Here is a 27,204-nt window from a genome sequence, read left to right on the forward strand (position 1 = left end):
GTGGGGGCCTGGTGGGATAGGTAAGTGAGTGAAGCAGGATGAATGGGACTGAAATCAACATCTTAAATGGTAGCAGCTAGCTGGCTCAGTATGTTGTTGCTTTCGGAGTATGCAGTCACGAACTGCCAGTCCCTTGCACTTTTAAAAAAATATTTTTTTATTCATTCTAGAGAGGAAGGAAGAGGGATAGATAGAAACATCTATTGGCTGCCTCCTGCATGTCCCCTTTTGGGGATCCAGTCCGCAACCCAAGCATGTGCTCTGACAGGGAATCAAACCAGGGACCTTTCGGTTCATAGGTCGATGCTCAGCCTCTGAACCACACTGGCCTAGTGTCCCTTTCATTTAAGAGCAGTTGAAAATCTGGAGTTTTATGTGAATTCTCCTGACTTTTCACTTGAATTTTTTATAAACTTCATTTTTCAGTTGAAATACTCTACCTTTCACCCATTTTGTCTATCTTTTCCTCTTCTTTTACATGGTAATTATGTTATTTGAAGTCCCTATCTGGTATTTCCAACATGTGAATCACTTCTGGGTCTGCCTCTACCGGCTGTCTTAGCTCTTCATTATCAGTGACTTTTTCCTGCTTCTTAACATGTCCAGTAATCTTTGATTACATCTGAATTACACTGCAGATGCTCTGAATTATATCTTTCCAGAGCCTTTTTCCCCCTAGTTAGCATCAGTGTATCATCTTGATCCTATCACGGCTTAGTTTTATTCTGGTTTTGTTAGGGTGGGTCGGTTTTAGTTTTGCCATTACTCCTGGGGCATGGGTTTCTATATATCAACTGAGGGCTTGGGGTATTCACCAAGGTCTCATCATTCTAGCTTGGCCCAAAATTCAACATCTTATCCCTGCATGGTTTAAGATCTGGAGTATCTCCTCAGCTTTCAGCCATTCAAAAGATGTTCTCTGCCACTTCTGGTGATGATCTCCTAAATAGCATGGAAACTTACCTTGATAAGGTTTATTTAAGCCACATAGGTCTCATCCAAAACCCAATTTTAGTCCAAGATTGGGATCTATAATTGCATTTATTTACAATGTGCTTACCCCTTGTTCACACTATCTGAAATAGCCAGGCAGAATCCTGGGTTTCATTCTTCAAGGCTCCCTCTTTTCCAACTGCCTGCCCCTCAAATTCTAGCTGCCTTAGAGCCCCGAACACTGATATGTGTCTGCTCTAGCAAGTGAAAATGTCACTCCCAACCAAGGCTCCACCTCCTTGGGCTGCAGCCAGAAAAATGACCTTGGGGGAAAACTAGTGGATGAAGGTGGGACTCAACTCAAGTACCTCCCCCCAAGTATTGCAGTATTGTGATAATTGTTGTTTCATGTCTCCACACAGTTGTTTTGTATATTTTGTGCAGATTTTATAGGTTTTTGTAGCAATACCAATACCATTTACTCCATCATAGCCAGCAACGAAGGTCCAACTCTTTATTTTTAAATGGTGGCAACAGATTCTTCTTTTCTTTTAAATCACTAAGTGGTCTTTTAAACACATGAACTTAATCATACGCATATCCTCACACATAATAAGAGAAACATTAATTAAAACTGCCCCAATATACCATTTTTCATCTGTAAGTTTAGCAGAAGTACAACTCTGATAATACACTTTTTGGAGAGACTTTGGGAAAACAGTCAGCTTCGTATGCTGATGGTGGGGATGTCAAATGGTGGAGGGCAGCATGGCAATCTGAATCAAGCCCACTTCTGGGAATTTACCCTACAGATATATTTGCACTCGTGTAAAATGGCACACGTAAAATGGCATCTCATTTTAATTTCCTTTTTTTGACTACTCAGTGATATTTTCTCTTCACATGATTTGTCCATTTTTCTTTTTCTTTTGCTTATAAATTAAGAGTTGGTTGGGGTTTTTTGCATATTAGGTAAATTAATCATTTTGCAGCCTTAGTATTAAGTATTGTCTCCCTGTCTAGCATTTGCCATGCTTATGGTGTTTTTTAAATTAAATTTATTGGGGTGACACTGGTTAAAATATGATCATATAGATTTCAAGTGTGGGTTTCTGTGTTACAAGATCTATACGCTGCACTGTGTGCCCACTATCAAAGATAAATGGTGTTTTTTACTAAACAAAAATTTGAATTTTTAATGAAATCAAATCGGTCAATATTTGCTGTTTGGGCTTATAGGTCCCTTTCTTGCTTAAAAAGGCGTCTTTCACTTAGACTATATACCTATATTCTGCTAACTTCTCTTCATGTTTTCTGGTTTTATTTTTTTTTACATTCACATTATAACAGGCTAAATTCACATTAAGCTAATTTAAATCAGTTCAGAATAGCTATTATGAGTGCTTTCCTCTCATAGCTAATTTTCTAGTCAATCAAGTCAACAGTCAATTAAATAATTCAGGTCTGTGCTGTGTTCTCTCCCCACTACGTTTACTAGCATCAGCGCTACAGCTCAAGGAAAGCTGCCAGCTCACTCTGAGATAAGTGTTTTCCTAGCTATACATAATCTAGGCTAGAAAATAAAGTGTTTTAGTTTGAAAGGCTTTTCAACTAAAGATCCTGCTGAGTTTAAAGCTTCATCTGGAAGCAAGAGTAAAGAAAGTCTGTTAATGCCAGCAATTGATTTAATTAAATCAAACAGATGATACTATCAACAAGAACTGCAAAACAAGATTTTGTGAAAAGAACTGAGTTGTCACCACCTCTGGATATGGAAGATTGAGACTAGGAGCTCAAACAGGGAGAAGAATGGCATCACTTTGATATGCAGCCAGTAATTCTTGCACTGGATGCTAAAGCTATACTGGCTTTAGATGGTATTCCTAGAGCTATAAGGATGGGGATGGCATCAGCTGGGAAGATGAGTAATATATTTTTTGAAGTGTTTGTGTATTTGTGTGTGGGTCTATTATATATTTAAATATATATATCTAAAGTTTGACAGAGACCAGCCAAAATGAGTTGCAGACAAAAACCTACAAGTCATCATTTCCCATGATCTAAAGCATTGTTAAGAGTGATTGTGGCCCAGCCAGGAGTGGTTCAGCAGTTGAGCATCGACCTGGGATCCAGGAGATGGGGTTCGATTCCCGGTCAGGGCACATACCCACGTTGCGGGTTGCAGCCAATCAATGACTCTCTCATCATTGATGTTTCTCTCTCTCTCTCCCTCTCTCTTCCTCTCTCTGAAGTCAATAAAGATATATTTTTTAAAAAAAAAAGAGTGATTGTGGATACTACATCTAACTCTGACTCACATGGGTAATGAGTGATGGAGATGTAATAACAACACAGGTGAGCCTAACAAAATTTTACCACAATAATAGCAATTGATATTGATGACAATGTCAACAAAACTGTAGTCTGAATTATAAGTACCCACCTGTTTGGACTGAAGAGATGTCTTGACTTACTGAACTAAGAAACAATATTTTCTTGGGAAAGTGCACTTTTCAACTTATGAAAAGAAACCACCAAATTCCATGGCAAAACATAAAAATGTATCTCATTTCTCTGAATTTGAGAAGTTATTTTAACAAGTAAGCTAAAGCAAACCAATGTGCAGAAAATAAATGTATTAACTATATGACTGTTGTTTTAGGGCATGAAAATCAGCATATAGAGCTGTTACAATCACAGCGCAAGATATACTTTAAATAAAAGAAACAAAATAGAACTATAATTAGAGTTAAGTTAAATGAAGAGTACTCACTGGAAACCTAACTACAGTAACATCTGTCTTTGTGGCCTCGACTAGGAAATCCATCCAGAAGTCCACGAGTTCCTGAATAGCCACAGGCTGCTCTGTAGTCAGTTTCACAAAATGTTTATATATCAAAATTGTCTCTACAATAGACTTGAGGTACCTAAACATTAAAAGATAGTAAACACATAAGAGGCAAATTTAGAACCACCTGTTCCCATGTATCCCAGTCTTACTCTGTAAGTATAAATACGGTATTAAAAATTATGCACTCAGATTCACCAAACATCATTCATTATTTCTTACACATCATGGACTTTCACACATTATCTCATTTAAATCTCACAAAAATTCAGTAAAGCAGGCAGGTTTATACTCATTTTAAAGATGAGGAAACTAAGGCTTAGAGGGCTTAAATAACTTGGACTTTATATCTCCTTAAAATATGACCTTTAAAATAATGTCTATATTCTGTTCAAGAAAGTGGTTAATGCGTTTGTTTTAAAATTTACTTCCTTAAGAAAGTTTTTCTACACAGACCCTTCATAAGAGATCATTATTTTGCCTGAAGCAACTCAGCTTATATATCACACAAATATCCCCAAATCTGACAAGACTGCTGGTGCCTCCAAGAAGAGTTAGCAAAAATGAGAAGCAAGATAATTATGAGACAATGGGTGTGCAAGCACACTGTAAACTATAAACAGGAAAGCTAACATTAAGTTAATGGAAATTTAAGGCATTGTTTCGTGGTTATTACTACTGCATAAAATAATGTCTGTTTTCTTGTCAACAGAAGCCAGGATACCTAAAACCAAATCTCTTTGTACCCGTGCTTCAGTCTCAACCTCCTCTACCATCTGATGGTTATTATAAAGAAATAACAAATTTGGCTACATTTAATGCATGCATTTATTGGTTCATGTATTTCATGTCATTTGCTGAATGCCCACTGTAAACATACTACTGACAGTACAGCCTTGTTCTCAAGTCGTGCACAGTGCTGAGGAGACAGAAGGGAAACGGTGCTATAGCACCATGTGATCAATATCGATGCAGCTAAACAGATACGACTAACAGAAGGCATTCTGTCAATATCAATAGAGATAACTATAAAATGCAGAAACATGAAAGAAGAAAACTTCACGAGATGAAATCATCACACGTGCATGCTGCAATATCCATGAACTTGTACCCTGGATGCGGGGAGGGGTTTTTGAGATGTGACTTATGAGCGTTCCCAGGTGGAGAAGGGCGCTGGAAGAGGCCCTCTCAGCAGCACTGAGACAGCACACGAAGCCACAGCACGGCGTGTTCCGACAGCAGGGTAACCATGGGACGTAAGGAAAGCTGAGGCTGGGATGACTAAGGGCAAACCTTGTTTGCCAAGCCAAGGAGATGGGCTTTATCCCTAGGCTGTGAGGCATCATTGAACTATATTGATTTAAGGGTTTCAGTGGAGGGGAAAGGTCAACATAAATTTCAGAAAGATCATAATGGGAGTGATGCTGGGGAGGATTTGCTGAAAACGAGAAAATCCTTTAGGAAGGTATGAGGACATACCATGGGGGTCATTTCCTCTGTGGAAAATAGGTCAGTGGCCTGGGCTCTGAGCTGCTCTAAGCCTTTCTCAGTATCACTGTTAACCTTTAAAAAGTCTTTATAGCTAATGGTCTGTCATTACATGTGATGCATAATAAAATTAGCACTGTTTTCAAAAACAGTCCTAAATGCAGATGGAATTTTGTTTTCATCTCTCCAATTATCACATATATAATGATGAGACTTGGGTGCATGCCAAGAACAATTTGAAATTAGAAAAACACACATTTATATAAAAAGAGAGAAAACACCAAAATATGTCAGTAAACCCTAAGTTAAAAGAACGGCAATTCCAAAACTGAGATTAGATCATAAAGGAAACAAAGGGCATGTGTTTGGAGCAGAGGCCTGGGAGGCTGAGGTGGAAACTGTAAACCTGTTGATTAGATTTGTTGGTATAAAGGTTGAGGCTTCTGCATGATTTATGTAGGTAACACTGGGTTCGTGGTTTGGTCAATGTGAGAAAAAGGATAAGCCAGCAGCCAGCACACATCATCTATGTCCAAAATTATCAGAACCTATATTCAACATATTTTATTTATAGACATCACTTTTTCCCTCTAGATTCTGCATTTTATTCTATAAGCAAATAAAATAATCTGATTGTCAGTGCAAAATATAAATACTTCGACAGAAGCGATAGGAGCTGTTTATGAAAATCAATTGTATGAACACATAACAGTTTATTACCATGCTGGTGTCTTCAGTTTAAAAAGCTTTTCAGATGCCTGAATGACTCTCAAGTGGTCATTGGCCAGAACACTGGCCCCCAGAAAAAATCCCACTTCCCAGTAACTCTGGAGTTTTTCCAAGTTTCCCTTTTTACCGAGAAGGCTACTAAGCTTCACTCCTAGAAGATGGACAGGAAATACAATGTTAAAAACACACAGCAGCTAGGCAGAGCTGACTTTTTATTAAAAAACAAAATGAAGCTTCCATTCTTCCTTTCAGATTAAAAAAGCTTTGTTAAGTTTCTGATTATAAAAGGGGTTGAACTCATTGTAAAAATATGTCAGACTAATCATAAAGGTACACAGAAGAAAGTGAAACTTACCCATTAACTTAAAAACTCAAAGATAACTGCCACTGTCACTTTGAAGTACATCATTCCAGAATTTCCATATATGTCTGTATACGCAAAAATTAAAAACTGGTAACACCAAATGCCTTGTTGTGTAACCTCCCTCATTCCCTTACTGTATCATGGATTCTTTAGTTACTTCAAAGGGAAATATGATGACATCCTATCAGTCAGTTGAAGTATAAATGTGTACAGTATATATATTTTGCAAGAGTAAAATGCTACAATTATTAATAATTTTACATGCGAAAACAATTATACACTTACAAAGTTAAAAATAAGGAAGCTGACAGATAATACTCTCTTGATTACTGGTGCTTTGTAACAACACTTGAAATCAAGTAATGTAAATCCTCCAGCTTTGTTCTTTTCTATATTGTTTTGGTTCTTCTAGATTCTCTGCATTTCATTAGAATTTTCATCTCTACTCTGCCTTATATTATTTTTGCATTTGTAATTATTTTGCTTAAAAAGAATATATTCTTGCAGAATTGTTTAGTGCCACTAACATCCATAATTGTCAATATAATTATGAGATTTGGGAGTAGATAAAAAGGGGTGGGATGCATCATTTCAATATCATATAGGTGCATATCTACTCAAGGACTGTCTAGGAAAAGTGTAGTTAGTTCATCTCACTATTTACTATTTATTAAAGATCTCAGACTTAGAGAAGTTTACTTGTTAACTTGTGGGTTTTTGTTCAACAGAGATGTCTAGTAAAACAGATAATCCCTAAGATTATGACCTGTTGAACATAAAGTAGGTGTTTTGTTTTTAACTGAACTCAGAAATCTTATCCTAACATTTCTTTGTTAAATTATCTGTAAATACCCTACTCTTAAATGCTCTTTGAACTGGACATATCCTCTTGCTGGTTTTGGTATCAACTGAGTTAACTAAAATGTCTTACATGTGTCCATTTTATGGTTCCTGAGTTATGAATTTATATTTTTTGAAAATAAAACAAAACAAATAATCTTTAAAAAAACCTTTATGCTACTTATTATATAATTCCATTTAAACCATGTGTATTTCAGAAAAAAGTCCATTCTTCACATTTTGCGATAAGTTAAAAAAAGAATGGCTTTGTCACCTTAAAATTTTATGAGGATAAAAAAATTACACAAGTATATGCAACAACATCCATGGTCTCCTATCTGGACATAATAAAAAATATAATGCATGCAAAGGAAAGAAGAAAGTGTGTGGGGAAAATGAGATGCGAAAAACATGTCTCCACCAGCCTCAGCTGAAAATGAGCATCTCTTTATTGTCTATTACGTGCAGAGCAATGAACCCCGGGCTGATCTAGCACCAAACCATGTCAAACATTTAAATAGGAACTAAGAAAATGTATAATAATAAAGGGGGTACAATAATAGTTTTAAATAAAATTTTAGATTCATTCTTGCACACCAGAAGTTCATTCTGTGAGGGTGCCATTTAGTTCTGGCCTTGGCATAAATCTGTCACATGATCATGACACCAAGCCACTCAGCATTTGGACAAAAATGTTTTTGTGGCAAATAATACTTTAGCATATGGATGTCACATTTACTCAAACGCTGCTAAAGACTTTTTTGATTACTACATTCTTGTACACATAGTTTTATATACTTATTCAATCGTTTCTTTATAATAAAGTCTTAACCCTGACCTTATTTGGTGCAGATGTACCCATTTTACGTTTTGATACATTTTGCCAAATTGTCCTTAGAAATTCTGCACCAATTTACATTTTCACTAGTGACACGTGACAATAATCTCTTGCCCACACCTTTCCCAATTATGGATACTATCATGTCCTTTCATCTTTATCAATTTAATGGAGAAAGGAAAAAAAACACTGCCTTTTTTTTACCATTGAAATTGGCTGTCTTTTCATGTTTGTATTTCTTTTGTGAATTAGCTTTTATGTTCTTTCCACATGATGTATGAAACCTGTTTCTACATGAAGATAGTAATCTTTTAGCTATGGAGTTAAGAATATGTCTTTAATTTTTATATTTAGGAGCTCCCCCCTCAAGGGATACAGGAATAAACATCTTACTACATAACATTTCCCCCCATATTTAGAGATCATTTCCATAGCAATGAGTCTCAGAAGTAGTGTTATACTTGGTGCTAGGCTACAATATTTTTAAGGCTCTTGATCCATAGGGCCAAACAGCTAAAGCACTATTACTGAAGTACCTTTTTATACCTTTGTACCATGCCTTATCAGCTGGATATTTTTCTTTAAAAAAATTCTGGCTAAATTTATAAGCAATGAACAGTATGTCACTACTGTTTCAAATATCAATTATTTGGTTCAATTGTCTGTTTAGGCAATTTAAATAAACAATGCTCTAATTAGAAGTGGTTGGCTACTAAAAATTGAAGATTTTTTAAAAATAGTTTAGTTTTATCATAGATTTACAACTTGGAGCTACTATTAGATTCAAGTGTACTTTAATGGAGAATGTAGGAAACAGACTTTATTGACTACTCATTAGATGCCTAGCACTGTGCAAAGTACACTGGAAATGTAATTCTTTCAATCCACACAACCACACAATGAATTAGAGATTATCTCCTTTTTGAAGGAAGGAAAAAAGAGCTCAAAGACCTTTAACAACTTGTCTAAGGTCATACAGCCTCCATAAATAGTGGAGATTAAATTCTTTCCATTTCAATTTTCTATTACAGAGAACTTCAAATGTACATGAAATGAGAAAAAATATAACAATGAATGGCCATATTTTCTATTATTGTTAATATTTTGCTATTGCTTCATCTCCCTGAATATTTTTGTCACACCATTTCAAATTAAATTACAGAAATCATGACATTTCAGTCTTAAGTGTTGTGGCATACACCTAAAAAATTCTCTTATTCAATTATTGCGCCTAACAGAAATAATTCCTTAATATTATCTAGTATCAGGTCCTAATTCAAAATCTCTAACTGTTCCCCAAGTGTCTCCTATAGCTTTTTTTCCCCAAACCAGAATCCAATCAAGAATCATTAAATGCCCTGGCTGGTTTGGCTCCGTGGTTAGAGCATCAGGCTGCATATTGAAGGGTCCTGGGTTCAATTCCAGCCAAGGGCAGCTACCTCAGTTGCAGGCTCGATCCTCGGCCCTGGTAGGGACTCATATGGGAGGCAACCAATCGATGTGTCTCTCTCACATCGATATTTCTCTCTCTCTCCCCCTCCCTCCCACTCTCTCTGAAAAGCAATGGAAAAAATATCCTCGAGTGAAGGTTTAAAAAAAAGAGACAAGGAGGACTGTCTTGTAGAATGTCCTCTGGATCTGTGTGGTGGCGCTTCATGGTGGTGTCCGATTTCTCTAGACACTGTGATTCCTATTAACTAGATGTCAGATCTTAAGATTCAGGCTAAACATTTTTGGCGAGACTATTTCACATCAGGTGCTGTCTGCTCCACATTCCCCACACCACATCAGGAGGGCCGCGTGCAGCCATCCCACTAAGGGTGCTAGTTGGATCACCAACAGCCTGATCTCTGGAGGGGATAAATAGGTACATTTGTTCCTTTGTGACTAACAAGCAATCTGTGAGTGAGCTTTGGTACCATGTAAATATGGCAAATATAAATTTTTTACAAATAAACATTTTCATTGATCTTTGCCAGAACCATTATTTCAACATCACTATCATTATCAGTTTTATCACGCGCTCTACTCTATTAGGTAGCACTCTTTTGAAGAATATATTCTCCTGAACAAAATACATTTCGTATGTAGCAGCCTTAAGAAGAGATTTATCTCAACTGGATGAACTGTAGTCTTTAAAAGAAATGGAAAGTACTTAATTTTTTCCCTACAATATCCAACTTTCTGAGAAGTTAGTCACCTCCATAGATAACAAATAAGTTGATTTGTGCTTAGTGATGAATTTTGTTTTGATTTCTTTTTCTTGGTTATCTTTATAGATTCACAGATTTTAATATTCAGTAATACAAATTTTATTTTTATTGCTCCCTGAAAATGAGACTCAAATAGTAGTTTGTCTCAATTCCAATCACACTGTTCTTTTATTACATCACCATTACTGATGGAGACCCAAACCTGTAATTCTTAACTCTCTCCTATAACGTGCTATGTAATTTAAAAATTCCACCGAAAATGGAGCCTATATTTTCTATATTAGTTTGCACTGGAACAATAAATATTAACCAGGGTGTTCTTCAAAACAGGTAAAATAAACTAAAAAGTGATTTACATCCTAATTATCAATATTCTGCACAATAGTATGAAACACTAAACAAGGAGATATAATAAAAAAAATTTTTTTCAGGAAGTCAGATGAGATAGAAAGCAAAGGTCTATCTAGCAATGATTCTTTTTCTTTGTACCAAGTTGGCTCCAGTTTACGGATTCACGTGTAAAATATCAAGCTGTCATTACCAACTTTCCGGAGCTCAAAGGAAGATTCAAACTGGTGCCCAGCTGCCAGAAGAAGAACTGCATAATTAATTCCTGACTGTAGTGTAGGTTCACTTTCAAATGCCTTTTTGAACCTATAAAAAACACACACAAATGTACAAGTTTACTTTCTCAATCATGAAACTCTAGGTGTGCAATAGCTTCTGTTTGCATAACCCCAATGCCTGAGAAGTAAAAATATTCTATTGGCCGTCACCCCAGAATCTAGTGTGCTGTTAGGATTTAATGCTTAAGTGACTGCATATCCTCACCCTCAGATCCACTGCACGCCCCCACTTAACCCACCCTCACCATAGCAGCCCAGTCTTTGAAAAAGTCTTCTCTTCAATAGTTTACCAGAAATGTGATAGTGTGTGCATGTGTGCACAGTGAAAATTTCAAAATGAGAACTGTGCACATATTTTTAAAAGAGGTTTTATAAAAAGCCCTAAAAATACACAGAGCAACGAGGAGGATCATCTGGGTAACATACTGAAACAGTTCCATAACAGTGATACAGAAATAAAATTAAAAATGTTAATTGCACTAAGAAATTAAGAAAAACAGAGATTGTACTATGCATACTAATTTTAGCTCAAAGAGAATAAAAAGACTTTTCTGAATATGCATGAAACTGAATATCAACCTTTGAAAATACTTCAACATTTCAAAAGACTTCAGTGTTTGCATATCCACTGTATTTTCAAGGTAACACTTCCTAGGATCCATTCTAGAGTTTCTTCACATATATCATTCAACAGGCAACAATATTCAGTATTATTTCATTTCGGTGCATGAAGAAAAAAAGTAAAATAAATGCTCTAGTGACTAACAGAAACTGCCTAAGACAAACATGAAATGAAATCTTTTTTTAAAAGAATCAGACTGAGGAAAATATAAGGATTAAACACCTCCTGAATGAATACTTGATACAAAAAAAGGTTATGCATAAAAAACACATTACAATTTCAAGATAAAGGTATTCCTATTTAAACTGTTTACAGTAAAAATGAAAGATGGGAATAGCAAAAGTGGTGGCAGGCACAATAGTGTACATTATAGTATATTCCTGCCTTTTATATATACTAGAAATTTTCCATAATTTAAAATAAGTGGAACTTCAAAAGGAAAGAAAATGTACACTTTTCTGAATATTTAGGAACATGTGCCCTTTTTAAGGGTCTTACTTTTTAAGTAGAACAAGCATATGAATGGAAACAAAAATCAAATACATATTAATCTCAACTACTTACCTATTAATCTTAACTACTTGGTTGAAATAGTTATGTGTGTGAAATAAGAAAAATAATATTTCCAACTGCATCACTGTTCGTGATTAAAAAGCATTTTTATCTCTCCAGAATTCCCAATTCTAAAACGGAAGAAGCATGTACCCAGACTACTGATATTCAACGCCAGTCATATCAAGGACAAACAGGATTTATAAGACTCATATAAGTCAGAATCCAGAAGAAGGTTCCAGTAAAAAAGAGTATAGGAGAAGAAAGAAGTTATACACTTCCCTTTCTACCAAGTCATATCAAGATATGCAATATTTTTCATCAAATAAATTCTTTCATTTCTCCTGAAACCAAAGAACATGGAGTACTTCTTTTAAAGATACTAAAAAAAAGATGCACAAAGCAAGACATGGCCCAAAGCAATCAATAAATAATGACTGCTTCCTATGTGTCAAAACTAACCAAAATGAAAAGTTAGGCTTACATTTTTTTTTGTTACCATAAACAACATATATTTTAACCAAAATATAAATACCAATAAAATAACTTATTCATATTTTCCTAGGGCTCATAGGACTCCATGACAATAATTGGATATTGAGGAGAAAGTAGTCTTAACATTTTCTAGAGATTAAAATAATATGTAGGTGGTATTAATAAAGTATATTATACTACTTGACCACTAAAAATAAAAAATAACATGTAGGTATATTTAAAAAGAAATAAAATTCTGTCATGTATTATTAATATACTACCCACAGGAAGCAGGAATTCTCCCACACTGTCGAAGTAAATTAGTACAGTATTTCTTGTACAAATTTGCCAATATCTATCAAAATTGTAAAAGTAAAACAAAAACAAAAATGTCTATGCATGCCTATTGACACAACAATTACAAATCTATAAATTTATACTAAAAATTTTAGTATTAAATATGTGCTCAGAAATTTAGTTACAAGGATATTTGTTGCAAGATAAGAAAATACTCTAAATTTGCAATGATATTATAAAGCATAAAAGGGAATAAAATATATTCCAAATGTTGGAAAGCTATGTGGCCATTTAAATTGTAGAAGACTATTCACTGTGTGGGAAAAAACTTTTTGTTTTTGTTTATTTTTGTTTAAAGTATCACAGGTGTCCCTTTTCTCCCCAATGACCCATTCCACCCCGTCCCATTCCCCTCTCCAGTCCCTCTCCACACTATTGCCCTTGGGTTGTGCATATATGCACACAAATTCTTTGGTTACTCTCTCCCCTTCAACCCACCCGCCCTCCTCCATCCCTCTGAGATCCGTCAGTCTGATCCATGCTTCCATGTCACTGAATCTATTCTGTTCATCAGTTTATTAAGTTCTTTAGATTCCACATATAAGTGAGATCGTGTGATGTTTGTCTTTCTCTGCCTGGCTTATTTCACTTAGCATAATATTCTCCAAGGTCCATCCATACTGTCCCAAAGGGTACTAGATTCTTCTTCTTTACAGCTGCGTAGTATTCCATGGTGTGAATGTTCCACAGCTTTTTTATCCACTCATCTACTGATGGGCACTTGGGCTGTTTCCAGATCTTAGCTATTGTAAACTGTGCTGCTGTGAACATAGGGGTGCATTTATTCTTTCGCATTAGTGTTTCAGGATTCTTAGGATATATTTCTTGAAGTGAGATCACTGGGTCAAAAGGCAGCTCTATTTTTAATTTTTTGAGGAACCTCCATACTGCTTTCCATAGTGGTTGCACCAGTCTGCATTCCTACCAGCAGTGTACTAGGGTTCCCCTTTGGGAGAAAACTTGTTTTTGAGCAAGATGTAGCAGTCTACTTGGAAGCTATCATTCTTTTTTTTTTAATGTCTTTTTTTTTTTTTAAATATAACTTTATTGACTTCAGAGAGAGGGAGAGAGAGGGAGAAAGAGAAACATCAATAATGAGAGAGTCATCATTGACCAGCTGCCTCCTGCACGAACCCACAACCAGGGCATGTGCCCTGACCTGGAAACGAACCGCGATCTCCTGGATCTTAGGTCCATGCTCAACTGCTGAGCCATGCCTGGCCAGGCAGAAGCTATCATTCTTGTTACAACTGGGAGGTAAAAAATATATATATCAAAAAAATATTCGGAAGATACTGAAAATCTATGGAAGCAACAATAACAACAAAAGCATTACAATGAAACTCCAGATAGGGAAGTCCCTTCCAAGATGAGCTGATTGCTTTTGTTTTCTTTAGGGGCATTTGCTGATTCAGACCGTAAGATTAAGCTTAGGTTTGGCATAGGCACAGCAACTCTACCTATCTGAAACTCTAACAGGGAAAAGAAAAACTAGTGGATTTCTTGAGACTTGCATGGGTTGGCTTGAGAGTGAAACCTGGAGGAACGCCCAACATGTGACCAGTGTTCTCCACAGGACATTCACTGAATGCTGGGTTGTATGGAGGCTGTGGGATGCAGGGCGGGGAAGGGAGAGTGAAATCTCCGGAAGTCTGGCACTACTCAGGAGTGAAGCGCCACAAGAAGGAGGAGGCTGCAGCAAATATATGACAGTCTTAAGAAATTTACCAAATTTTGGAGCTGTATGATGTCAGAGAATAAAAGGTTACACTGAAAACTCCAAAGGGCAGATATGAAATCTCCCACAGTATTTAAGGGATAAAGAAATAGATGCATCTTTGTTTTTTTATTAAAAACTGAAGGGGTGTCACAGCTAAGAAGCAAGGACAAAAGAGAGAGAGAATTGGTCAACTAAAACTGAAACCCAGACCCAACTCAACTCAATTACATTTGTTGAGATAAGCAACTTCTTACACAATCCTGCTAACAGAGGACAGTGAGAGACTTGTTTTAGAGAAAATAAAATCATCTTCAGTCTCAATAATAATTCTTAAATACAAAATGTATGGGATACAATAAGGAATTAATGAGACATGCAAAGAGCCAGGAAAATGTGACCAATAAACACGAGAGCAATCTACTCCATAATATTAAAAGGTATTTGAGCTGAACAGTATTGAAAATTCAATATGTCAAAATTTCTGGGATGCAGAACAATTTATACCTTTAAATGCATATGTTGGAAAAAAGTGAGCTGAATAATCAATGTTCTAAGCTCACATCTAAAAAGATAACAGCACATTAGCTTCAAACAGAATAGAAAGGACATTAATAAAGAGCTGAAATCAATGAAATAGAAAACATCTGTGCACCAAAGATTATCGGCAGTGCCAAAAGTGAGTTCGACAAGAAAATCAGTAAAATTAATAAACTCCTAGCCAGCAGTCTGAGAGAGAGGAGTGGGAGGAGGGGAAAAGAGAGAAAATACAAATTAAAGGTCCTACTAGCACTTAAAAAGAAGTAAAAGAATATTCCAAACAACTTTATGCCAATAAATATGGCAATTTACGTGAAATTTTAAAATTTTCTTAAAAATCACATATTAGCATAACACAAGAAAAAAAAACAGTTCTTATCTATTACAGAATTTATAACCACCTGAGATTTTGTCGTCTATCTCCCCCAATAGAATGCATGCCTCATGAGAGCAGGGAACTTGTCAGTAATATTGAGCACTGAATCTCTAGTGCCTGAATCACCAGACTGCCTGACACATTGCAGGTGATTACAAAATATTTGCTTTATCAAAGAACGCAAACACTTCTTACCAAGAACTGGGCTGAGACAAGTGATAAACACAGCAGTTCACATAAGATAAAAGTAATCTATACACTTCTTTCAGTAGTCTAAATCCTGACCTTGATAAAAACCATACGATCAAAAAGCTACATCCTTAGGCCACATTAAATGAGTGAATTGCGTATCACCTTTATTGCATTACATTTTATTGTTTTTGGAATTCACTACTTGATAAAAATAGTGACAGTTTATACAGCTTTCTTTGTTGCCTACATAGGGCCTTACATGAGAGATTCCTTTCATTTATTGCTAGGGAGAGTTCAATTTCCTCTGAAGAACTGATACATGATCTTTTTTTCATGCAACTACTAAAAAGCTTGAAGCTGTTATACCAAGCATGTTGAGCCTTATTATTGGCACACTTCTATTCTTTAGTTCCTTGGTGCTCATTTTCCATATATTAAACAACAGCAAACCCCAGAGGCTTGAAATGCTGTTCATGCCACCTTTCTGCGTTATATTGGTTCAGCTCTGCTCCACACTGTTTTCCCTCTGGGATCTAGCGTGTAGGAACAGCTTCCTCTGGGAATTAGCTAAGGAAAAGTACACATAGCACAACCACAACATGGCTCTTAAACTTATGTTCATAATGAGCATCGATCAAGACACACACCCAAACCTCGTGCCATGGGGTGGGAATATACGCTCTTTCTACAAACAGGGACAGTGTATTTCTAACAGAAATACAATATAGCACAGATGACGTTCAAAAAGCTGTGATTAACACCAAATGGTAAAAGAAACAATAATTTTAGCTGGCCCAGATTACTGAGCACCTACTAGGTATAAGGCATTATACTGGACCCGTCAGGCCTAATACTTCTAATTATGACAAATCTTGAAGACAGGAAGGATTTCCTCAGGTTTGCTGACCAGGAAACTGAAGCATGGAAACACTAAGCCATGCAGTTTAGAAGTGGTCAAACAGGAATTTTACCCAGTTCTGCTGGATTCCAAGGCCTGAGCCCTCTTCTCTGTATTACTTTGCCTACCCTTTGGTGTCTGTTAAAAGTTGGGGGTTTTTTTAGTGCTTTTTCACTACTTTTTTTTTAAAGTAAAAGGGAGGTGGGTGAAAAAGGAAAGATAACAATAGGAAAGAAAAACAGAGAGAACTGCTTTTATATTAAGGATAAAGTTTGTACTCTATCTACAGCAGAAATAGCTAGTAATGAATTCTTGGAAAGAATGGTGTTTGTCACAAAACATATTTAATCAATCTTATTAGACTGAAGACTAACATTTGTAAAAGACTGATATGACAAGACTGCTTAATGTGCCCATAAAAATGCACCGAAGAAGAAATTTTGTCATTGAAAACTTCATAGATTAACTAGCAAGAGGATAAAAGAACATGAACAATGTTAGTCCTTACATAAAGAAATCTCTAAAAAATGATTAATACTTTAAACCTATCTATAAAGATAAATAAAATGATTATATGTGAGTGAAGCTAAATTAAAGACTTCATGAAGAAAACAAATCTTAAGGATGGAACCAGACATTCACACCTTAAGGGAAGTCTAGTGACTTTGAGTAACTGCACGAAGGTATTTCCAACTACTGTTCATCTTCTTCTCTTTTAGTACTAAATATTTGTAGAAAGAGGGTAATTTGTATTCTTCAATTCATTATTAGATTTAAAAGATGCAAACTTCTCATTAAGCTTTCAAAACAATTGGTTTTGTTCCAGGGTGGCCTTACTAGCACTGTTATCTGTTAGCTGACTGCAAGCTAGCTCTAAGTACTTGATTAGAAGTGAGCGATGAAGTCTTTATAAGAAAGCCTTAGTTCACTTTTTGCATCTGCACTGAGATGTTCAACAAAGTCAAGAATAAAGGAAATACTCTTGAACTGATTACTTCTATCTGAAGAACATGCACTTGCCGTCAAAGAAAAAATTAAGCTCAAGTCAAGTTCTTTCTGTTTAGCTGTCATTTTTCCTTCTCTGTGATATAAACAGCTGTGATTCTTTGTGTGAGACATACAAGTAATTACACTGAATTTCATGGTGCATTACATCTTAAGGTATATTTCTGAAATTATCACTTATGTAATTCAGAAGCAAAGCAGGACAGCATTAGAAAACTATTGCCAAATCACTGTTGACTTCATCTGGAAATGGGGGGGCTCTATTTAATTCAAACTATGTATTTGTATATATTCCTTATAACAGAAAAGTCAGAAAGAAAATAAAGAGCCCCAAACTCTAGCTATGTTCTTCCATTCCTTTTACTATATGCATACTTCCCCCCCCCCAAAAAAAGAGAATCATGCTATTTTTATAATCTTTTAAAATTTGATATGATATTAAGGATTTTTTTAAACCACAATTTCCTCCTGGGTATATAGTCAAAAGACTTGAAAGCAGGGAACGCAAACAGGTATTTGTGCGCCACTGTTCACGGCAGCATGATTCACAATAGCCGAAATGTGGAAACAACCCAAATGTCCACTGACAAGTAAATGGGTAAACAAAATGTGGTGTATAAATATGATTATTTAGCCTTAAAAGAGAAAATTCTGACACACGCTACAGCATGGATGAACTTGGAGAACATCATGATGAGTGAAATAAGCCAGTCACACACACAAAAAGACAAATACCATATGATTCCACTTACATGAAGTACTAGAGTAGTCAAATTCATAAGACAGAAAATAGAATGGCGGCTGCCAGGGGCTGGGGGAGGAGAGAACAGGAAATTGTTTAACAGGAATAGAGTTTGAGTTACGCAAGAGGAGAAAGGCTGTAGATGGATTGCGATGTGGTTGCACAGCAATGCAAATGTACTTAATGCCACTGAATTAACTGCATGCTTAAAAATGGTTAAAATGGTAAGTTTCATGACATGTATACAGGGTAAAGGCAATAGTAAGTTTAACGTAGTTTGTATGGAAAATAATACAATAATTAATAAATAATACAAAAAATGAACTGTTTCATGTACTCAAAACTGTAAACCTACTTTTGCCCTACCCTGCTGTTTTACCACCAACCCCCTCCAATTTTGAATTAATGATATTCTATCGCATGGGGATGTTATCATTCATTTAAAATTTTCCCTTCTATTGGACATTTAGGTTTCTTTTAATTTTTTGTTAACATAAAATTCAGTGTAGTGAACACTGTTGTATACATTATCTTTTTTTCTGTATGTGCTATTTCTTTAGGATGGTTTCCAAAGGATGTAAGTAGACTAAAGAACAGGAATTATTTCAAAACTCTTGATGCACAATGCCAAACTGATTTCCAGAAAGGTCTTACCAATTCATATTCCCAAGAGCAGTGTAGGAGAGACACTTTTCCACTGCACCCATGCCAAAATAAAGTATTCTCATCTCTTTTCACCTTTGCCAACTGATCACAAGAAAGCATAGCTCAGGGTTTTAAGGTGCACTTGACTGCTTCTGAGAATGAACAGTTTTCATATGTTTATGATCAATCTAAACTATCTTTACAGTAACTGCCAATAATTTTACAACAAATTAAAATGCAGAGCTCACATTCTAAGAAGGCTGGGAAGATGGGTGGAGACACTTTTTGGAATGCTCCGAAGAGGAGCAGATAGAGGTGGGGCCAGGAGGTTAAACTTAATTAAATCTTTAAGGGTGTGAACAACAGTAAAGATTTAGGAGGAAGGAGAAACAGCAAAAATATGGGAAAAATCTAAACACTTAATAAAAGGGAATAGTCATACTATCAATTATGGTTAACTATTGAATAAAATGGACCCCTGAGAGAATCTCCAGGGGCAATGAACTCAATATTGTGAAAAAGTGCCCCACTGACAGGATGTTCAGCCAGGCTCGGAAATGACTGCTTTGGTTTATGGAGTGAAATCACCCCTATTCTTCCATATTCTCTTGTTTCAACCTAACACTGGCAAACATCTAGTTCTCTCACTCATCTCTATGACAACTACGTTACATAAAACAAGCTTTAGCTGCTCTCTTTAGGTGCTCAATACTTGTTAGCCACAATCAGGAAACCTCCACAGTGACATATTAAACATCATCATTCTTGAAATTTAACATGATCATGCCATAACAGAGCTTCATCCAATCTATCATCTGATGAGTGCAGTATTAAATCAAGGTCAAGGCATCAATGTACCATGAAGCTTGTTTACAAAGCAACAGTGGACATACAGTGTGTTTTACCCAAGTCTCCAGGTCATCCTGGAATTGCTGGCTCCTTAGGAGCCATCTACGTCTGCATACCAATGAGCTGGGTGTCATGCTGAGTCATTAAACTCTTCAGGCTATGTGTTCTAAAAATAAAAATCATCCAAAAATGGGAAACTCACCTAATAGACAAAATAAAAAACTAAACAAAAAATGATGTCAATGGAAAAATGGTGAGATAAAACTCTGGGGGGTATGGAGGGCAGTGAAAATAGAGATAACACAGAGAAAGATATCTTAAAGCCAAGAAAAAGAATAAAGGACTAATCTGGCAAATGGAAAATAGACATTAGTCTTTATTTGTAGGTTGATTGGTTTGTTACATAACTCTTCCAAAGTGAAGCCAACCCCATTAATAATATAAAAACTGAAGTGTTATTAGGCACACACTACTGTTTGAACAACACTGTCACTGACGTAAAATAAAATTAGTTGATAAAGCAAGGCCGTCTGTTCTTTCCCAAGTTACTATGGAAAAATGAACACAGTAATGCTAATAAATACTTTAATGCTTTTAATTTCCTGCCTATAGATCTTTTTTTGGCATTACAACAGGAGAGACATGATTATGCTAATACAGTAGGGACACCTATTTTGCTTTCAAAGTTCTAAAAAAGACTTCATATCTCCCCTTAAGAAAGAATAGCATCATCTCTAACATCAAATATGAGTCCAATCTCTGCCTATTCCATGTGACCCCATAACAGCCATGGCATATGAAGTTAAAACAAAGCTTATGCAAAAAGTATACAAAGACCCTATAATTTTCCTTCATTAGCTTCAGCTACATCCAGAAACAGAAAGAAAACTTATGAATATTTTAGGAAAAGGGAAATTTAATCTCGTTAATATTCATTTTGAACAGGGATAATTATAACAATATATAAAGAAATACAAAACATTTTCACATATTATATACTAAGGACATAACACCAAATGCCTACTATTCTTAATTCTCACAAAAGAGCATTCATTCCTCCTAAAGTGATCAGTCTAAACCAGCTGTAATAATCTTGCCAGTGATTTGTGTAGTATTGGATTGATAATGAAATACTAGAAGCATAAAGAAACGTAAGGAAAGTCTGGGGTAGGGTTTTCCCCCCTACTTATTAATTTTATTTTTCAATTACAGTTTATATTCAATATTATTTTGTATTAGTTTCAGGTGTACAGTATAGTAGTTAGACAATCATATACTTTACAAAGTGTCCCCTGATATTTCCAGTATGGGGTAGATTTTTATGAATGTGTTTTCTCAGTCCTATGACAAAAATACAGAAAAAGATGGCCTCATTCATCTCCAGACCTTGGTGTAGCTAAATTAGATTGATGCCTGAAACAGCTGTAGCCACCCAGGGCAATAATGATGGAACAGACCCCGCCTCACCTTTTTAAGCTGCCAACTCAACGTATGCCAGATGAAGCCCTATTTCTGCACTTCAGGGTTTGAAAGATACATTTCCTTATTGTTTAAACCCACTGGAGCATTCTGCTACTTGTAGGATGCTAAGAACAGTCTAACTCACCTAGGTTGATATTATTATTTTTAAATAAAAAAATTTCCTAAAGGTTAAGTAATTTGCTTGAGATTACACTAAGTCAACTTTTTTCTCCTGTCAGTTTCCCAAAAGTCCATGCTCTTCAACAAAACAGTATAGACATTCCAGGAAATGTGTGTCCCTGCAATGTAGTAAAAACAACACGATCTGAAAAAAAAACTAGATTTGGAATTTTATCAGTCACAGGACATCAAGAAATTGACTTAAGTTCTTTGCATTTCAAATGCCTCAGATGTAAAATAGGAAGAAAAATGTCCATCTTGCCTAAGCCTCCAATATAACAAAATGTTCTAAGTCATCTGCATATAAATTCAGCATAATTATTTCATAGTTATTTCTTTTTTAAAATTAGGTTAAAAAACTTTGGACAAAATCTTGGCAGTGAACTTTCCATGGCCCTCTAAATCATGGTCCATAATATTTCCTGGGGTCATTCCAGTTAAGTCTATCACTTCAGAAATTCCGTGGCCTTTGTTTAGGGTGTGACTCTAGGCTCTTGGTCACAATATTTCATACTCTGAAAGCTGAATATCCTCCCGGGTTCAATGTCTCCTCTTGTTCTTTCTCCTGTATCAGCCCCAATATCCTCTAAGACTCGTGACGGGCATCACTGCTTTCTTTAACATATACTTAACTTGATGTTGAACAGCTATGATAAAAAGCTACATATTTTAGTAACTGAAAGTTAATCTGTTTATCTATAGATCAAAAAGGCATTTTTCATATCTTAACTTGGATTATAGAAATATAAACAGAGAAAAATGGAATTATTTTAGCTATCTGCAAGAGCTTCAGTGAAAAATAACTAAGAAAGTAACAATGAAAAACCAAATGTTAGAGAACTACTGTTTCTTAATACTTAAATCAGCAGGACATGTTGATTCAAACCACTCACCCTCCATCCATGCAAACTTCAGAAAAATCTAAACCATAAACTTTTATATTTTCTATTTTTGCACAATTCATCCTCTCTTCCAGGTAAGACTCAACAATGAAAGTTTGTTCTTACATACTACAATTCTGCAAACTTAAAATATCTAAGCTATAAACATTTTTCTTATTTTCTGTTTTTGCACTCTGAGCCCAGCAAGGAAACCTATCAGAAGACAGACTTGCATTAGAGGGTCACCTAGAAGTAAAAGGGTGCCTAGGTACAGTACTTGTGCCAAATATAATGCTCAGTGTGTAAAACTTTCTCCCTCTAATAATGGGCAAGAACACTGAACTCTGTAATGATGTTAGAAAGGGGAACTGCCAGAGTCTATGAGACACTGTGATCACAACTGCTTGGGACTGTTTTTCTACTATGCTGAAGCTCTCATCCTTAAACTACCCATGGTCAGTAGATCACTGTCTATTCAAGCCAACAGAAAATGAGTCAGGCCATGGAAAGTGTCAATGGAAAGGAGCCTGTGGGACTCACTACCTGCCTTGACATCCCACTTCTTATCCCAGCACCAGTATCTGACAGGTGAAAACCCAGAGGCTTAAAAAAGGTCAGCTGAATCATCTCTTTGGGGACCCATGACTCAGGAAATATGGAATCCAGGGTAAGTCTGGCGGGAAGCCTAATAACCTCGGTGATAGCCTTTGTGTGAGCACTTTGACAAGGTGCTTTTAGTCTCAGCTCTAACAGAAATGAAGGTTAAAGACAATGCCAATACACCAACACAAATGAATGGGTTTGCAGTCCTGTGGGAGCTGGATCAAAACACTAAGAAAGACGGACGGAGCTTTACAGGGTGAGGACATGAAAAAAACACCCCGTTAAAATGGGGGGGAGCCTTCTTAGCAACTGTTAGGGCAAAAGGATATAATGACAATAATGGAAGGTTAGAGATAAGTAATCTACAGTAAAAGTGACATTCTTATATTACTAAATAAATCAGTGAGTGACACACACAAGATCAACACAAGATCAACTCCTACGGACTCCGCATTAAAAGGCGTTGAGCTCTAACAGCCTTCCCTGTTCTTCCTAGAAAATTAGTGGATACCTTAAAATGAAATCATAGAAATCTGACATCTTCAATTTGACCCGAAGACCATGAACACAAAGCTCCTCTGAGAGACAATTAATGTTCCTAAGCTAAATGGGAACCAAAAAAAGAAGCCAGAATCTGGAAATACAGAAAGTTAAAACAAAAATACAACCAGAAAAAAACTTTCATAACTAAACTTTATGTGACCTTGAAAGCTCTCTGTAAGTCTAAATTGTTTGCTTTTTTATTCCTGTGCACAATGCTCACTAACTTCATAGGAAATGTTTTCCATTTAAATTCACTGACCATGAAAATCAGGCCTTTAAAGATTACCTCTGAATTTCATTATCACTACCATATTAAAGTATTTATACTGCCATAATGCTTCAAATATAAGATTCTAATCCTCTTACAATTAAGAATTTTCGTAAAGTGTAAATCTTCTAGTAATAGACTGCACAGTTATATTCCTCTTTTGCAAGAAAACTTAGTTAAGAGAAAATGTGAAACTCTTGGGGTTGTAACAAAAATTTATAATATGAATGTCAAAGTCCAAACTGAAGCTTTCCATAAGGATCTAAGAAAACACTGTCCCTAAATTGTCCTCCCTGATTATAATCCATTATCCGAATTTCAGTTCCCTGTTAAACTGCTGAAATAAAAGATTTTAAAAGTTAAGATTTCTGTTCTGTAACTTAAAAAATTTTATGACTATCTTGGAGGAACTCCTGAAGTATATCAACCTCCTTTAATATATTTTTTTAATCAGGGGATATTTTAGGAATGCTTTAGGAATACTAAGAAGTACAATAATAATATAAGCAACACCCTCACATACCCATCACTCAGCTTAAGAAATAAAATGTTTTAAATATTCTTGCAGCTACATGTAAATCACTGCACGATCCCTTTCTACTCCCTTCCCACTGATAACTAACATACTGAACTGGGAATTTAGGATGTGAATTCATGCATCTACACCTTTCTTAGATGTGTATGATTGTTTTCAAAGTTTCTATAAACGATATTGTTGTCTATCTGCCATTAGCTTATTTTGCTCAACATAATATATATATAATGATGACACGTCTATGGAGAGAAACTTGAAGAGTTCCCTAAGGGTATATAACTAGGAGTAGATCTGCTAGATCTAGGGTAGGCTAGCTATCAACATTCCTTGATAATGCCAAAATCTTTTAGTGGTCATAAAAATTTCTACCACGACCAGGAGGGAATTAGGACTCATTTCTCTAACATCCTTGCCAACAATTGATATTGGGAGGCTTAAAATTTTTTGTTAATATAAATAGTATAAAATGGTATATCGTTGTTTTAGCTTGCAGGTAAAGCATCTTTTTATATGTTTTAAAAATGTTTATTGGCCATTTGTGATTCCACTTTTGTAAATGGCCTGTTCATAGCCTATGCCCATTTATAATATTTTTTCTTAAATATTTTAGGAATTATTTACATATATTGAATACAAATTCTACATTGGTAATGTGTATTGCTCCCTGTCTGTGGTTTATTTTTTCACTTTGTTGATATCTTTGATTTTTATTCCTATATTTACCATTTCCAGTGCTCTGTATTTCTACCTACACATCCAACTTTCCATCTGGTATCACTTCTTCAATCTAAAGATGTCCCTTTAACATTTCTTGTAGTAAAGACCTGCTGGTAACAAACTATCTCAGTTTTTTATTTTTTTATTTTAGAAAAGTCTTTATTTCACCTCATTTTTTAAAGACATTACCACTGAACTATTGGCTGGCTGTTTTCTTCTTTAAGCACTTTAAATAAGCTATTCCACTGTCTTTTGGCTTCCCTCTGATGAGAAGTCAGCACACACTCTTTACCCTGAAAATAATGTATCTTTTTACCTAGGTTACATTTATGATATTTCCTTTGATTTTCTTCAGCAACTCTATGATGTGCTAAGGCATGGTTTTCCTTGAATTTATCCTGCTTGGATTTTGCCCAGGTTCCTAGATCTGTGGGCTGTTTTATTGTCTGTTTTGTCAGATTTGGATAATACTTGGCCACTAATTTTTCAAGTATTTTTCCTACTATACCACCTCTCTTCTCTCTTCAGACTCCAATCGACAGTATGTTAGACTGTTCAATGCTATTCCACAAGTCACTGAGATTTAATTTCTCAATTATTTTCTTTCCTCTGCTTGAATTTGAATGCTTTCTAATAATTTGTTTTCAAGTTTTTTGCTTCTTTTTTATATTGTGTCCTACCTGCTGTTAACCTCTTCTGATGAAATTTTTACTTCAGTGCTAAAATTTCCATTTGGTTCTTCTCATTTACATATATGTCCTATAATTCTTCATATTTTCATCCACAATATCCATCTTTTCCAGTAGTCTCCTTAATATATTATTATTTTTATATCCTTTTCCGATAATTCCAAAATCTGTGTTGTCTGTGGGTCTATTGACCGATTTGTTCTTGATTATGGAACACACTTTACTATTTCTTCACAATCTAGTAGTTTCTGATGGTGTATTAAGCATTTTGGAAGATATGTTGTAGAGAGTTTGGATTCTGTTATCCTCCTCTTAAGAGTATGAGTTTTGTTACAACAGGCAAATAAATTATTGATCATGTGGAGGTTTGGTATTAGGTTTTATTAGAGTGTCTCTGTTTTGGTTTTGCTCTCAATTTCAGTGCACTTCCTTAGTCCTGGAATGAAGTTCTTAATTCCTAAGCCTTGGCCCTTCCGAAGTTTCAGTGGAAAGCTCAAACTGTTTATTCATCCCCTCTTAACTTGGTGAGGGTTAAACTCCAAATTGTCTCTTCTACACTGAGCAGCTTATGAAATCCTGTTCAGTTCATTTAGCCTCTAGCGGCTATTTTCTGCTCAGGCTCCTTTGCACACATCAGGGGTCAGCCAAGAACTGAAGGGGAATTTATATACAGATTGTGGGGCTCTTTCTCACTGGTTCCTTCACTTGGGGGTATCGCACTCAATTTCCAGCCACTCTGGCAGCATCAAACTGACTCCTTAGGCCAGTAAGACTGATTTTTTTTTTTTGAGTTCTATGTGTCCTATGCCCTCCAGACTAGGGAATGTGTCAGGGGAAAAGTCATTTAAATATGGATCTTAACCAATGTGGTGTCCTTCATCCAAGAATCAAAACCTCTCTAGTTTATGACTACTTTTAGTCACTCTTGAATGCTCTCAAATGTTTTTAAAAAGTGTTTTCCGAGTATTTATTGTTATTTTCCAGAGAATCAATGCAATAGAACCTACTCTTCCATTTCCAAAAGCCAGAACCTTGATGAGCAGAAGCAAGTTTTAATGTACTCAGTTTTCGAATGTTTTCTTTTTATGGTTTATGGTATTTTTAAACCTTGTTTAAGAAATTCATCCTTACCCCAAAGTCATAAGTACAATTTGTACATTTTATTCTAAAAGTATTTTTTTATATTGTAGTCTTTAATTCACTTAGATTTTATTTTTATTTTTTTGGGACCCGATTTTATTTTTACAAGCTGATAAACCAATTTTCCAGTAGCATTACTGAAGAGTTCATCTTTTCCCCTCTGGTCATAGTTTTCCTACTCTGACATATAAGTCTAGTCTCATAAATATCTCAGTCTGTTCCAGGCTATTTCTTCTGTTCCAGTGTTTTACTTGTCTATGCCGACACTAATACTGCAATGTGTTAATGATTACATCTATATAGTAAGTCTTGTTATCTGGTAGAGCAAGTCCCTCCACC

The 27,204-nt window shown here is 35.6% G+C and overlaps 1 protein-coding gene across 1 annotated transcript in view; it reads right to left on the reverse strand.

The window, feature by feature from the left end:
• MAP3K5 (mitogen-activated protein kinase kinase kinase 5) overlaps positions 1-27,204 on the reverse strand; it is a 159,001-nt gene that overhangs the window by 64,980 nt on the left and 66,817 nt on the right. Inside the window, exons 8-10 of the mRNA XM_081140018.1 lie at positions 10,795-10,907; positions 5,990-6,149; positions 3,707-3,860 (exon numbers count right to left, since the gene is read on the reverse strand). Of these exons, the coding sequence (XP_080996144.1) occupies positions 3,707-3,860; positions 5,990-6,149; positions 10,795-10,907 (427 nt within the window). The remainder of the gene's footprint in view (positions 1-3,706; positions 3,861-5,989; positions 6,150-10,794; positions 10,908-27,204) is intronic.

Source organism: Miniopterus schreibersii (genome assembly GCF_964146895.1).
Source record: "Miniopterus schreibersii genome assembly, chromosome: 6".
Taxonomy (NCBI): Eukaryota; Metazoa; Chordata; class Mammalia; order Chiroptera; family Miniopteridae; genus Miniopterus; species Miniopterus schreibersii.